The 16,742-nt window shown below is 41.7% G+C and overlaps 1 protein-coding gene across 1 annotated transcript; it reads left to right on the top strand.

The window, feature by feature from the left end:
- The first annotated feature begins 532 nt into the window (after positions 1-532).
- On the top strand, positions 533-10,396 carry ozf (Zinc finger protein OZF). The gene is given in 3 exon segments (NM_001160563.2): positions 533-556; positions 9,232-9,920; positions 10,089-10,396. Coding segments are annotated over 2 exon segments (363 nt in total). The 5' UTR covers positions 533-556; positions 9,232-9,683; the 3' UTR covers positions 10,215-10,396.
- The last annotated feature ends 6,346 nt before the right edge of the window (positions 10,397-16,742 follow it).

Raw genomic sequence — 16,742 nt, 5'->3', positions numbered from 1 at the left:
TTGATATAATGCCACTTAATGATATTGATTTAATCTTGTATAGAGTAACGATATACAGTCGACTCCTGATGAAGAAATGATTCTCCCACATCATCCTATACTTATGTTAAACACTGTTTGTGTACAGTATATGTAGTTTAGTTATCGTTTCCATTTACTTCTGGTCTGTAGGCTGCCTTGTAAAGTAATAAACCCCCATCCAGCTGGCGGCGCTGTTGTATGTTTCTGCGTTCGCCACCCACCAGAAGCAAGGAGTGAAAAAGAAAGAAAAAAAAAAGACTACAACACGGAAGTAGGATTGTAGACGACTTTATTTTCCATTGCTTATGTGGAGAAAATAAGACCCACTGGCTGAGCAGAATAGGCTGCACAACTATAATTCGACTAAACATGTCTAAACTACAGTTGTTGCATGTGTTTTTAAATGAGCGTTTAACGGCGGCTGTTGTGGAGATTGTCGGGGCAGTTGAGAAAACGGTGGCGGAGTACCAGGAGGAGAATGATCGGCTACGGAGAATGCTGCGGATCACACAGGAGATAAAACTATGTAAAATAGGTTCGTATGTAGATACACTGGTAGATAGCTATAGTTCTACTCAATTAATCAACTGTTTGACATAATAGTAATCACAATTTCATAGTTGTTTAACCCCTAAAGCTACCAACATAGTTTGATCCCAGGAAAAAAATATAGGAAAAAATCAATCATAGCAAAAACATATAATTATGTCTTATCAAAACATAACTAGACATGTAATTAATGTTATCTGAAAACAAACTTGACTAAAACACTTATTTGATCATAATTACAGTTCATTTGCATATTCTGTAAAACGAAAATAGGTTTCCTTTGCGCAGCTTTTTTCCAAAGTCCAATCCACATTATTTATAATAGTATCATTTCGTTTTCAGAACGTTTAAATACACATTTGGTTAAAAAAAAATTAAGAAAAAAAAAAAAAAAAGAAATAGCTTAATTTTATTTATGTACTTACCCCACAGCCAGCATTAGCATTGCTGTAAGTGAAACAATTGGAGTGGTATCAAAACATGACAAAATCCTCTGTCACTTCAAACCAAATGGTATAGCACCCACAATATCATATCAAGTTGCACATATAGAATATGGTAGGATATTATAGAAATTGTATAAAAGAAACTGGAGAATACACACCAATGCAGCACGTGTACATTCAGAGGGTAGCTGGATTCTGTCATTTCAGTTCTACAAAGTATTTATTCACTTTCATGAGTTCTTTTGACCGCAACTTGGCATATATCTACGGTAGTTTTGTACACGGTTATACCTGGTTATAAACAGTTATATCCATGGGTGAGTACACAAGGTGCTCCAATCTATGCAGGTGATCTGTCTCTATCAGTGATCACTGATACAGGTCCCCCTCCACCCTCTGACGATATTATGTGTAACTTGATTATGTCGCCAGATAAACCTGGATTCAAATAAATACTTTTTTTTTTAGATTCGCCCAAGAATAACTAGCCTGGTCGGCGATTGGATCACGGTCAACCAATCAGAGGATGGCCTAGTTCAAAGCACTGTTCGATTAAGTTGGCCTAGGTTGCACCGGGCTATGGGAAAAGGGGATACCTAGTCAGTTGTACAACTGAATGCCTTCAACTGAAATGTATCTTCCGCATTTAACCCAACCCCTCTGAATCAGAGAGGTGCGGGGGGGCTGCCTTAATCAACATCCACGTCTTCGGCGCCCGGCGGAGCCGGTGAGGGAGGGGAACCCTGCTCAAATCAAACAGTAATTGCGCCGCTCAGTCATATTGTCAACAATGCGGCATGATGCATTGTCCAGAAACATTCATCTCTTTTTCCCATAAAATATGTTTTCGAGTTTTCTAACTAGTTTTCATGTGGAAGGCATATAAAGCGTTTTTTTTTTTAAATCAAAGGCAATCACGTTTACATGTGAAAACACTGAATCCTATTCGTTACTCCATGTGTTTAACCTACTTCACTTTTGTTTTGAGCCTACTTCGCCTTCGGCCACAGCAGGGAGGCAGCCCGGTTCCAAAACTAATACAATCACTTTTCACCCGGGCAGCCATGCCAATCCGTCCACCCGGGCAGCCATGCCATATTAATCGAATCCCCTCTGTGTTTGGCGAAGTGGAATTTTGTCCCTAAACCCCCCCATTATTTCTGAGAGGATGCAGATTGGACCTGTCATTTTCTAACATATTCCAAATGCCTAGTCTGATTAATCAGGCTGTAATACACAATTAATTGGTATAAGTTTGACTGCAGAATTTATTACGCAGCATTGATGCAACGAGGCTGTCGGTCTGATCAAGGTATTACAAATCCAATGTTATTAGTCACATGAGCCGAATACAACAGGTGTAGTAGACCTTACAGTGAAATGCTTACATACAAGCCCCTGACCAACAATGCAGTTAAAAAAATACAAATAATAATGCGAATAAGAAATAAAAGTAACAAGAAATTAAAGAGCAGCACTAAAATAACAATAGCAAGAATATATACAGGGGGGTACTGGTACAGAGTCAATGTGCAGGGGGCACCGGCTTGGGGGTAGAAGCTGTTTAGATTTTGTATTACGGCCTGATAAATCAGACTACCAAATGCCCATTGATTGGAGAAAGGTTGTAGAATAAACCACTTTGGGTTTTGAGCAAAAATAAGACCTCAATTGAGGGTTTAAAAACAGTTATGTACTGTAACTTTGACCGTGCATGATAAAAAAAAGTTGTCTTTTGTCAGGAAAAGCTGATAGAAATGGGAAATAGGCAACTTAGTCCCGCTTCTAGATCGACATTGTATGTTGATTGTATTTCGGGTCTGGCCGTATAAAACTAGCATGTGACTTATTTTACCGACCTATGTCTGTACCTGTTTGGCAATGCTTTTCCCATGTTGGAGGCAGAGTGGTCCACCAGCTACTGTGTCAGGTAGATGGAAAAATAATAATAATAATAATTACACAGCAAATCACACAAAAAAAAACAGATGAGCATGCTTTGTAATGTTTCTTAAACAAGAAATGTATTACTGGTATAGTGCATTCGGAAAGCATTCAGACCCCTTCACTTTTTCCACAAGTTATGTTACAGTCTGATTCTAAAATGGATTAATTTGTTTTTCCCCCTCGTCAATCTACACACAATACCCCATAATGACAACTGATTTAGACCTGGAACACCAGGTGTGTGCAATTAATTATTAGGTTGAACAGATTGTGATTTATCTTCAATGCTCTTAATGGTGTACTATGCAGAAATCACTCCTCCATTTCCTGGTTGCTAAAATTCTAATAGTTCACCTAATTTCAGTTTATGTGACAAAACAAGCAAGTGTAGTGTAGAGAATCATTGTACCATCTAAACCGCTGTGAAATATATTTTCCATAATTGAAAATATAGTATTTTCAGCTGTTTGAAGGTGGTGTACAAAACTGAAAGTAAAAGATGCAAGAATGAAACTTAAGAACAGGAAGCATAAAAATAGCGCACCTAGAACAGATATACCGCTTTTTAGACCTGCTTTCAATGAGAATGACATCTATAACTCACTGTAAGTGAATTTATGAATTTGGGCACGTTGCTCAAACAGTTACATATTGGCGCTTTAAATAATTTCATAATATAGCCTACAATTCATTATCTTCTTAATCATGATATATGGCTGGCTGGCTATGTGGCTAGTAGCTTGTGTGGATATTTTTGTATATAGCTAGAGTCTAGACTACCGGTGTTCAGTGCTTAATTTGTACATCTGGAGGTGCTAGAATAAAAAGTGAGCACGAGAGTGGGATGACCCAAGGAGCTCTGAGATTATTATAATTTTTTAAAGTAGTAGAGGCACTTACAGAAGTCGCACAAACGGGACCATTTTTAGTAGCCTGGGGACCTGGCCTTTTATAAAGGCATTTCGTGCAATTCTACATGACTGGAGACTTTGGCAGAATGTTTTTTAATACCACACAAATTATTGAAATGACAGGCTACTTTGACACTGACAAATAGAGAATCTGAGATAAATAAAACAACCTTTTCTTGAATCCATCAATAGCCTAGACCTAGGTGTGTGGAGACACAAATTGTAGGCTACAATATGAGGAATAAATTATAGTCCTAAAAATGATATCCCGTTTCCAGTAGTGATCCATGGGTAAAACCCTGGTGAAGCCAAGACAGGAAAAAAAAACTAAAAAAACACATTACAACCTATGTGTTGTGATAATTGTGTTGTTTGCTCTATAATCTGTTAGTGTTGTATTACATAGAAAGTCACCATCAACTGAATGAGGTACCATTTAAACTCATGGACTGCACCAGATTTGCCAGTTCTTGCTGTGAGATGTTACCCCACTCTTCCACCAAGGCACCTACAAGTTCCCGGACATTTCTGGGGGGAATGGCCCTAGCCCTCACCCTCCGATCCAACAGGTCCCAGATGTGCTCAATGGGATTGAGATCCGGGCTCTTCGCTGGCCATGGCAGAACACTGACATTTCTGTCTTGCAGGAAACATTTCTGTCTTGCACAGAACGAGCAGTATGGCTGGTGACATTGTCATGCTGGAGGGTCATGTCAGGATGAGCCCTCAGAAAGGTTACCACATGAGGGAGAAGGATGTCTTCCCTGTGACGCACAGCTTTGAGATTGCCTGCAATGACAACCAGCTCAGTCCGATGATGCTGTGACACACCGCCCCAGACCATGACGGACCCTCCACCTCCAAATCGATCCCACTCCAGAGTACAGGCCTCGGTGTAACGCTCATTCCTTCAACGATAAACGCGAATCCGACCATCATCACTGGTGAGACAAAACCGCAACTCATCAGTGAAGAGCACTTTTTGCCAGTCCTGTCTGGTCCAGAGACGGTGGGTTTGTGCCCATTGGCAACGTTGTTGCCGGTGATGTCTGGTGAGGACCTGCCTTACAACAGGCCTACAAGCCCCCAGTCCAGCCTCTCTCAGCCTATTGCGGACAGTCTGAGCACTGATGAAGAGATTGTGCGTTCCTGGTGTAATTAGGGCAGTTGTTGTTGCCATCCTGTACCTGTCCCGCAGGTGTGATGTTCGGATGTACTGATTCTGTGCAGGTGTTGTTACACATGGTCTGCCACTGCGAGGACGATCAGCTGTCCGTACTTTCTCCCTGTAGCTCTGTCTTAGGAGTATCACAGTACGGACATTGCAATTTATTGCCCTGGCCACATATGCAGTCCTCATGCCTCCTTGCAGCATGCCTAAAGCACATCTTTCCTCTGGTGTTTTTCAGAGTCTGCATGTTCATTAATTGTTTATGGTTCATTGAACAAGCATAGGAAACAGTGTTTAAACCCTTTGCAAAGAAGATCTGTGAAGTTATTTGGATTTTTACTAATTATCTTCTGAAGACAGGGTCCTGAAAAGGGGACATTTCTTTTTTTTGCTGAGTTTATAAAATACTGTATATTCACATATCCGGAGAGCAACCTCTGTTCGGTGAAGTCCACAAAGCATATTGCATGTAACAAACAGTTAGATGACCTACAACATTGTCAAACAAGTTGTTTACTACATTTTCAGACTACTAAACTATTGATTTAGAACCACAGAGAGTTACAGCAAGTCGCAAAGAAAAAAATGAGCTTCCTCCACTATTCCAGCACCATTTCAACTTCAACATTTTAATATCATAAAATCACCTCATTCTTAGTATAATACTGTGTGTGTGTGAGCTTGTGTTTAAGTAGAAAAAAACATGTTGACTCACCCTACTTGTAGAGAAATGCCAATGCCATCCTCCTCTCTCATGTTGACGAAACGGTCTATGACTGTCATACAGTACATGCTTTTAGTTTTTGTTGTCCAAGGCTACCTGGCTGAAATTCTTGCTTGCTAGCCTAACTTCCTTTCATGGGCAACGATGAGCCAGCTAGTTTCACATTAGACTACTACATCTAGCTACATATTGAACTTCCATTTTCTCAGGCCCGGGGCACAATGTATGAATTTATGGTTGGATCAGAATCGCTGTTCTAATCATTGTCCAGTACTAAAAATTAATTAAAACCACAAGTCCAAATCACTATCTCCATCCATGGCTCATTTAGGAATAGGGCGATTTTAGCTAGTTAGCCACCGGAGGACAACACAACAATTCAAGTTTTCTGTCAATGACGTTTTGCTCTCGATGTGATGTGATTGGTTTGAAGCCAAATCCAAACTGGCTTCCCTTGACACTGTTTTTTTTTTTGGTGCACCAGGACCATTCACAGTTGAGCTCACTCGGTTCAGTTCAACGCTGATTCGCTATTATTTAATAATTTTTTATCAAGGGAAGCCAAATGCTCGCTGGCTTCCCTTGCATTCAATGCTACGGGCGGCGACAATGTCATACTCTTTTTGACCAGACAGCATCAGATAGATAGATGGTCTACATATACAAAGACAGAGGGGTACTGTTTCCATCACGCAGATGCTTTCTCCGGTGAGATACATTCATCCTCTTGCGAATTCAAGGGAAATGATGAAACACAGAGATTAAATACATCTTTTGTTTTTTTGTTAGTAATTATTTTGGGGAACACTGGCATCCCTTGGCATCTATGAATACACGCCACTGCCAGTTTCACTGACTCACCCAATGATGCGCAGCTCACTCACCAGCGATGGCCGATGTGCTCATGCCAAAAGCCTATCTCTCTCTTGTTTTGCATTGTAGTTTACAGACAGATTAGTCTTCTTTTTTTCAGCAGGAGCCATTTGCTCTCCAACCTGTGTTTTCCTGCCATTGTTTTTTAAATATTGTGAAAGACCTGTTTTGGCAGCATGCTGTTCACTGACATACCACACGTTCCTAACTGTAGTGTATGCTAATATGATAATAGTGCAATAGCTTACAGTTTTCTTGAAATCTGTTTAATTATTGTGATAGGCTCATGTTTTATGGGTACGGCGTACCCCCACTATTTATTTGACCAGTAATCCGTACCGGACCGTTCCGGCTTACTTTCACCCCTGGGAATTACTTTAGCTTCCCTGCACGCCAGTAGACACACACTCATTTAGGCTTTAGTTAAAAATATTGCAAATAGGCGTGGCAATACATTGAGTCTGCTCAATACAAACTATTGAGTCTGCTACCATTCTCAATAGTTTGTCATCATTGTTGTCTGTACCTGGTGGCCTATCATTATTGATGATAACAATTGTTTTTTCCCCCTTTCCCACACTAACTTGACCACATTCAAAACAGCAATCCTTGTCTTTCATTGTTAGATATTTTATACAAAAATATGATGGTTCCCAGTTCAATGTTGTCATTTCACTTCTGGTAGCTAAACTATGTAGCTAAACTTGGTACACACACTCGACCGGTGACCGTATTTCAAGCCATGTATGTTTGGGTACCGGATGCAGGCAATCACCGTACAGAGCAGACTGAGGGGGGGGGAAAGGCACAACCCAGCTTCATACAGGGCAGACCAACAGACGGGGTAGGGGTGGCGAACTTGACGTCACAATGACTTGGGGGCAGTGGGATCAGAACAACAACGACAAAAACTGTACCAAAAAAATATATATTTTATACCACCACCCAAAAGGGCTCTTGGCGAGTAGGAGGGAAAAGGGGCAGGTGCTCGGGCAGAGGTAGACCCCCATCTGTGAACGTACCTAGATGCTATACCACCCCACCTCCAAATCAAAACTAAACATGGATTCCATGTTGTTGTTCCTTTGTGAGCACACCTGTCTGTGTTTCACACCTGTTTCTCCTAGCTAATCAGCCTGGCAATACGGGCACCATGCTACTGCAGACAGGATGTAGAACGAAGCGCAAACATTGACATCCATGTTTGGTTTTGAATTGGAGGTGGGATGTTCACGTCTAATAATTGGATTTAATTATTTCCTGGGCACCAATCTGGGATGCAAAGGGAAGGGATCACTGCCACTACCTCATTTTCCAACCAAAGTGCATGAATTAAGTAGGAAACTGAGGTAGAGAGGATATTCGGCAACACTTGAAGGACAATGGAATTACATTTGAAAAAGCGTCGTTATTGCTAAAAGTAGAACCAACGCATTTTGGCTTTTGGCCTTTTTCAGGGTTTTACAGAAGTAAAACAGAGTGAGGCATTTATACATATGTGAATAAAAGCCATGACGTGATTGATAAATCAGTTGTAGAATGACCAACAAATAGATTCAGAGTACATGTTGCGCTGACCAATGGAATATGTAAACACCAAAATAACAATATGATAGGTCTAGTTCTAGATTGTGAACAACTCTTTTCGGAATGCATTGCTTGACTGCCGCGAGGGCGATAAGCACAATATATTTTGCGGACTGCAGCACCCGAGACGATTCACTCTCGCGTTCGAATTGGTTGAGGAAAGGCTGTGTATGTTTTGGTTCAACAAAGCTTTGTCCATCATAACATTCAATGATCAATTAATTGCATGAATTATTGCACCCTGCGAACAATTATCACTTCAAAACATGTATTTTTTATTTATTATTTATGCTGCCTGCAGCACGATCTATTTTTCCAGCGCGCATATATTCCATACTGTTGTTGTTGTAAGCACGTCACTAGAGGAGCGCGTATTAATCCTGATGTAGAGTTCATTGCCCAGCAGGTCAAACGAACGACTAAAATGAACGAGTTACTCAGAAAAACGAATCATCACTCTCGAGTAGGTAAAAAAAGAGTCCTCCGAAAAATAAGGAATAATTTGCGAACTGCACATCACTACTTTGGCCGGGGCACCTGGCTCTGGCTCACAGCCGAGAGGCCTCCCATCGGTGTAACCTGGGCCAGATAATCGAATCCCCTCATAGGTAAAACAGACAATATTACAACCTGACAATATAAATAGACACTCATGATAAATAATTGAAAAAATAGTAACTTACTAAAGGAAATCCTTTATAATAAATTCCTTATTCATACCACTCTGCGACGCATACAAGGCATTCCTTATCAGAACCGTTCGCTGACAATGGAAGTACCGTTTGAGCATCGTCAAACATGCACAGATACAGGTCGGTAAATAAGTTGCATGCTGGGCTAGTGTTATTACTGCTAGACTAAGATACAATCTCGTTCTAGAAGCTGGCCCTAGCTATCTGCCCTCATGCACATCTAATGGCTGAATAGATCATAGAGATCTATAATTCACCTGTATGATTCAAGTGTTCTATTTCATTCTGCTCTTCCTCTCCTTCCCTCCAGGCTCCCTGCCCCTCTCTCTTGCTGTCGCTGAAGAGGAGGATCCACCTGAGCAGCAGCACTGTGAGCAAGAGTGGAATCCCAGTCTGGTGCAGGAGGACCCAAAGCCCACACAGATTATAGAGGAAGAGCAGATTCAAGGGCTGGAGCCTGATATCATAGAGTTCAAATTCACTCCTTCCTGTGTGAAAAGTGAATGTGATCAGGAGGACCCACTTTGGTCCTTGACTCTTCCTAAAACCCAGATTGTGGAGCACGTAGATATTGACTCTAAACGAGTGGATCCTGAACCTTTTGCCACTGTGACCCACCTGAAGGGTTTCGACATTTCCTGTGACCCTCCAGATAATCAAAACAATGCCTCTATCCACAGCTCAGCCATAAGCAGCAACCCAGTAGGACTTGACAGCAGCCCACCATTGGATCCCAGCCCAACATTGGCTCCGACCCCACCAATGGGGAAACCCTGCAACTACCCCTTTTATGGCAAGACATTCAAACAAAAAGGAAATCTGTCCATGCACATGCGTATTCACACAGGAGAGATGCCATTTAACTGTGGTGACTGTGGGAAGTGCTTCATTCAGAAGGGTGACTTAAGAAGACATATACTGACTCACACAGGAGAGAAACCATTTAGCTGTAATTTTTGCAGTAAAAGTTTCAATCAGAAGGGGGACCTAAGGAGGCATATACTGACTCACACAGGAGAGAAACCGTTTAGCTGTGGCGACTGTGGGAAAAGCTTCAGTCAGAAGGGGGACCTAAGGAGGCATATACTGACTCACACAGGAGAGAAACCATTTAGCTGTGGTGACTGTGGGAAAAGCTTCCGTCTCAAGGGGAACCTAACCACTCATACACTCACTCACAAAGGAGTGAAACAACATGGCTGTGCAGTCTGTGGTTTAAGATTCACTCACAAGGCTTATCTGCTGAAGCATGTGCATAAAGTCCACAAAGAAAGAAAACAGGATGAAAACTGAAAGGAAAGATAATTAGGACAAAGACATCTGTCAGAAGATGGGAATAAAAAAAACAGGATGTGTATAACACTCCTAGGAAAGCAAAGCAACTCTGGATCATTCATGGTCTGCGTTACAGATAAATAGATGTGTGATTCATTTACTTTTGTAAAGCCTGTGTAAATAAAGTTTGATATGATTTGAATGATGAGGTAATGATCAAACAGTAGTACACTGTATAATGGGAATCTTACAGATCTGAGGGGTATGCTAATCAAATCAAATATATTTATAAAGCTGTTTTTTCAGCAGATGTCAAAGTGCTATACAGAAACCCAGCCTAAAACCCCAAACAGCAAGCAACGCAGATGTAGAAGCACAGTGGCTAGTATACCCCTTTGCAGTACAAACAACAACAAAGTGGACACCCCCACACTTTTTCAGTAAACAGCTGAGGGAGAAAGAAATGTAAAAACACTCAAATTCAGACAGGTCTACGGATGGAAGGACTGGCCACTCATGAGATCAAAATGATATTTTTAACCATCTTTTGAGGCTATATAGTGTTTGTTTACAATTACATTGTTTGCAAATAATGGAGTAAAACAAGATTTTAGGTTCTGATGTTTTGTGATCTGATGAGGTGACTGTTGAACTGAGCTCATGAGGCATTTGTAAGTTATGTACACTATATGACCAAAAGTATGTGGACACCTGCTTGTTGAACATCTCATTCCAAAATCATGGTCATTTATATGGAGTTGGTCCCCCCTTTGCTGCTATAACAGCCTCCACTCCTCTGGAAAGGCTTTCCACTAGATGTTGGAACATTGCTGTGAGGACTTGCTTCCATTCAGCCACAAGAGCATTAGTGAGGTCGGCCACTGATGTTGGGCGATTAGGCCTGGCTCGCAGTCGGCACCCCAATTCATCCCAAAGGTGTTTGATGAGGTTGAGGTCAGGGCTCTGTGCAGCCCAGTCAAATTATCCCACACCGGCCCTAGCCTGAACCATGAAAAACAGCTCCAGACCATTATTCCTCCTCTGCCAAACTTTACAGTTGGCACTATGCATTGGGACAGGTAGCGTTCTCCTGGCATCCGCCAAACCCAGATATGTCCGCCAGACTGCCAGATGTGACGCGTGAATCATCACTCCAGAGAACACATTTCCACTGCTCCAGAGTCCAATGGCGGTGAGTTTCACACCACTCCAGCTGACGCTTGGCATTGTGCGTGGTGATCTGTGAGTTTGTGTGGCCTACAACTTCACGGCTTTGCTCCAAAACGTTTCCACTTCTCAATAACAGCACTTACAGTTGACCGGGAAAGCTCTAGCAGAGCAGAAATGTAATGAACGGACTTCAGTAAGGCCATTCTACTACCAATGTCTGTCTATGGAGATTGCATGGCGGTGTACTCAATTTTATACACCTGTATAGCCGACTCCACTAATTCAAAGGGGTGTCCACATACGTTTGTATATAGTGTACCAAAGGTGAGGGACTGTTGATATTGCAACTACACAACTCAAATGCCGGTTCACCAGTATGTACTAAATCGCAAACAGCTTTTTTTGTTCAAGCCCTCAAGAACTGTTGTCTGCTGAAGGTGATAATCTGTTTGCATCTGCCAATTTTTGGCTATACCAGCATCCAGACGACCTGTCCCCCAGAGCTTCAAATACACCTAATCTATTTCCAGAACGTGTTGAGACCAGCAATTAAGGAGGATGAGTGGCTCAATTAAAGATGTTACAGAACTGCTGTAACTCTTTTCTGCGCAGTTTCCCTGATGTTGCTACCGCTATCAAGCTGTTTTTCAGTGGTGGAAAAAGTACTCAATTGTCATACTTGAGGAAAAGTAAGTAAAAGTGAAAGTCACCTAGTAAAATACTACTTCAGTAAAAGTCTAAAAGTATTTGGTTTTAAATATACTTAAGTATCAAATGTAAATGGATTTGTTGAAATGTACTTAAGTACCAAAAGTAAAAACCATTTGAAATTCCTTATGTTAAGCAAACCAGAGGGCATAATTAATTTTACTTTTTAATTTTTATTGAAGGACAGCCAGAGGCACACTCCCAACACATTTATAAACAAAACATTTGTGTTTAGTGAGTCCGCCAGATTAGAGGCAGTAGGGTTGACCAGGGATGTTCTCTTTATAAGTGTGAATTTGACTATTTTCCAGACAAAATGTAAGAGTAGGTGTCAGGAAAATGTATGGAGTAAAAAGTACATTATTTTCTTTAGGAATGTAGTGAAGTAAAAGTAAAAGTTGGCAAAAAAAATAACTGTTAGGTAAAGTACAGATACCCCAAAAAACATCTTAAGTCAAAATTATTTAAAGTACTACTCAAGTACTTTACACCACTGCTGTTTTTACCATCCCTGTAACTGTCGCTTCCGCGGAAAGATCGTTTTCTCAACTAAAACTCATAAAGAACTACCTAAAGAGCATTAGGCTCTCGGCCTGATATGCGTTTTTGAACACCTGAGCACAGTAGTCAGGTCTCGAGATCACATATGTGCGTCCCTGTGTCGGATACATTTGTACTCCGTCGGGCAGTGAGGACTAGTCATTTCTTCCCGAGACCAGCGGAGTAAAAAAACTCAGAATTATCAGCTTCCATTCAGTCAAGGCATAAAACTAATTAATCAGGCCAAATACAGTGCCTTGCGAAAGTATTCGGCCCCCTTGAACTTTGCGACCTTTTGCCACATTTCAGGCTTCAAACATAAAGATATAAAACTGTATTTTTTTGTGAAGAATCAACAACAAGTGGGACACAATCATGAAGTGGAACGACATTTATTGGATATTTAAAACTTTTTTAACAAATCAAAAACTGAAAAATTGGGCGTGCAAAATTATTCAGCCCCTTTACTTTCAGTGCAGCAAACTCTCTCCAGAAGTTCAGTGAGGATCTCTGAATGATCCAATGTTGACCTAAATGACTAATGATGATAAATACAATCCACCTGTGTGTAATCAAGTCTCCGTATAAATGCACCTGCACTGTGATAGTCTCAGAGGTCCGTCAAAAGCGCAGAGAGCATCATGAAGAACAAGGAACACACCAGGCAGGTCCGAGATACTGTTGTGAAGAAGTTTAAAGCCGGATTTGGATACAAAAAGATTTCCCAAGCTTTAAACATCCCAAGGAGCACTGTGCAAGCGATAATATTGAAATGGAAGGAGAATCAGACCACTGCAAATCTACCAAGACCTGGCCGTCCCTCTAAACGTTCAGCTCATACAAGGAGAAGACTGATCAGAGATGCAGCCAAGAGGCCCATGATCACTCTGGATGAACTGCAGAGATCTACAGCTGAGGTGGGAGACTCTGTCCATAGGACAACAATCAGTCGTATATTGCACAAATCTGGCCTTTATGGAAGAGTGGCAAGAAGAAAGCCATTTCTTAAAGATATCCATAAAAAGTGTCGTTTAAAGTTTGCCACAAGCCACCTGGGAGACACACCAAACATGTGGAAGAAGGTGCTCTGGTCAGATGAAACCAAAATTGAACTTTTTGGCAACAATGCAAAACGTTATGTTTGGCGTAAAAGCAACACAGCTCATCACCCTAAACACACCATCCCCACTGTCAAACATGGTGGTGGCAGCATCATGGTTTGGGCCTGCTTTTCTTCAGCAGGGACAGGGAAGATGGTTAAAATTGATGGGAAGATGGATGGAGCCAAATACAGGACCATTCTGGAAGAAAACCTGATGGAGTCTGCAAAAGACCTGAGACTGGGACGGAGATTTGTCTTCCAACAAGACAATGATCCAAAACATAAAGCAAACTCTACAAGGGAATGGTTCAAAAATAAACATATCCAGGTGTTAGAATGGCCAAGTCAAAGTCCAGACCTGAATCCAATCGAGAATTTGTGGAAAGAACTGAAAACTGCTGTTCACAAATACTCTCCATCCAACCTCACTGAGCTCGAGCTGTTTTGCAAGGAGGAATGGGAAAACATTTCAGTCTCTCGATGTGCAAAACTGATAGAGACATACCCCAAGCGACTTACAGCTGTAATCGCAGCAAAAGGTGGCGCTACAAAGTATTAACTTAAGGGGGCTGAATAATTTTGCACGCCCAATTTTCAGTTTTTGATTTGTTAAAAAAGTTTGAAATATCCAATAAATGTCGTTCCACTTCATTATTGTGTCCCACTTGTTGTTGATTCTTCACTAAAAAATACAGTTTTATATATTGATGTTTGAAGCCTGAAATGTGGCAAAAGGTTGCAAAGTTCAAGGGGGCCGAATACTTTCGCAAGGCACTGTATATACACTCCTTTCTTGAAACATTAATACAGCATCTTAACAGCCTTATTATCTATTATAGACATGTTTGCGCAGTGGCGAATAAGCCGTATACCCACTTTTTTTCAATGGGCATTGCGTATAGATATACTTACTTCTTAATCCCTACTGATGCGTATTAAAGTCGTGTTGTGGAAGTATACGATTTATCATGAATGTAGTACAATAAAGAAATCATGCACAAAGTAGCGATTGTGTAGGCTCTTTTGTGCTTGCTGTACACAGCGGAATATCATCTGCAGGCAGCAAGAGTGCAGGTCTTAACTGGTTTGGGCATTGAGCAGCTCACAGAAGAATGATGTTAACTAGTATTGTAGGAAATACGTTTCAATTTATGGTATCTACCAGTAAACGCTAACTAAGGTAACAATTGGTATGCAAACCAGGTACTGATAAAGTTTAGTCCGAAGTGTTGATTAGTAGGCTATTTGTGATGAGTTGTTTGCATCTGGGGAGTAGACTTGGATGGGCCTGGGTGAACAGAGGCCCATCCACTGGAGAGCCAGGCCCTGACAGGCCCACCCTATCAGATTGATGTGGTTTATGCATTGTTGTGGACTTAGACCACATTTTTGTATTTTTTCTATAATAAAAAATAGGGTGATTTTGAGAGTGAGAATCTGAAAAATATTTTTAGAAAACATAGGATTTTCCCCACTGGGTGCCTTTCCTTAGCTGGGCGGGCCATTTGGAAACTTTGGCAAAATGTATGTACCCACTTCTCCAGGCACCACTACACCAGTGAATGGGAGCGATGGAAAGACATCAGTCACATACAGCATGATGTTAAAAGAGCTGGTCACGGCCGCACCTCAGCCACGCTCAAGGTCCTAAACGATATCATAACCGCCATCGATAAAAGACAGTACTGTGCAGCCATCTTCCTCGACCTGGCCAAGGCTTTAGACTCTGTCAATCACTGTATTCTTATCGGCAGACTCAACAGCCTTGGTTTCTCTAATGACTGCCTCGCCTGGTTCACTAACTACTTCACAGACAGAGTTCAGTGTGTCAATCGGAGGGCCTGTTGTCTGGACCTCTGGCAGTCTCTATAGGGGTGCCACAGGGTTCAATTCTCGGGCCGACTCTTTTCTCTGTATATATCAATGATGTCGCTCTTGCTGTGGGTGATTCTTTGATCCACCTCTACGCAGAGGACACCATTCTGTATGCATCTGGCCCATCTTTGGACACTGTGTTAACAAACCTCCAAACGAGCTTCAATGCCATACAACACTCATTCTGTGGCCTCCAACTGATCTTAAATGCCAGTAAAACAAAATGCATGCTCTTCAACCGATTGCTGCCCGCACCCGCCCGCCCGACTAGGATCACTACTCTGGACGGTTCTAACTTAGAATATGTGGACAACTATAAATACCTAGGTGTCTGGCTAGACTGTAAACTCTCCTTCCAGACTCATATTAAGCATCTCCAATCCAAAATTAAATATAGAATCAGCTTCCTATTTCGCAACAAAGCCTGCTTCACTCATGCTGCCAAACATACCCTCGTAACACTGACTATCCTACTGATCCTTGATTTTCGGCGATGTCATTTACAAATTAGCCTCCAACACTTCACTCAGCAAATTGGATGCAGTCTATCACAGTGCCATCCGTTTTGTCACCAAAGCCCCATATACTACCCACCACTGCGACCTGTATACTCTCGTTGGCTGGCCCTCGCTTCATATTCGTCACCAAACCCACTGGCTCCAGATCATCTATAAGTCTTTGCTAGGTAAAGCTCCGCCTTATCTCAGCTCACTGGTCACCATAGCAACACCCACCATGCGCTCCTGCAGGTATATCCTGCAGGTATATTTCACTGGTCATCCCCAAAGCCAACACCTGCATTGGCTGCCTTTCCTTCCAGTTCTCTGCTGCCAATGACTGGAATGAATTGCAAATATCACTGAAGTTGGTGACTTACAGAGAGCATTTGGATGATCCAGAAGAAGATTGGGAGAATGTCATATGGTCAGATGAAACCAAAATATAACTTTTTGGTAAAAACTTGTCGTGTTTGGAGGACAAAGAATGCTGAGTTGCATCCAAAGAACACCATACCTACTGTGAAGCATGGGGGTGGAAACATCATGCTTTGGGGCTGTTTTTCTGCAAAGGGACCAGGACGACTGATCCGTGTAAACGAAAGAATGAATGGGGCCATGTATCGTGAGATTTTGAGTGAAAACCTCCTTCCA

Source organism: Oncorhynchus mykiss, chromosome 21 (assembly GCF_013265735.2).
Source record: "Oncorhynchus mykiss isolate Arlee chromosome 21, USDA_OmykA_1.1, whole genome shotgun sequence".
Lineage (NCBI taxonomy): Eukaryota > Metazoa > Chordata > Actinopteri > Salmoniformes > Salmonidae > Oncorhynchus > Oncorhynchus mykiss.
The sequence above is the reverse complement of the archived record's forward strand: the minus strand, read 5'-3'. Positions and strand labels throughout refer to the sequence as shown.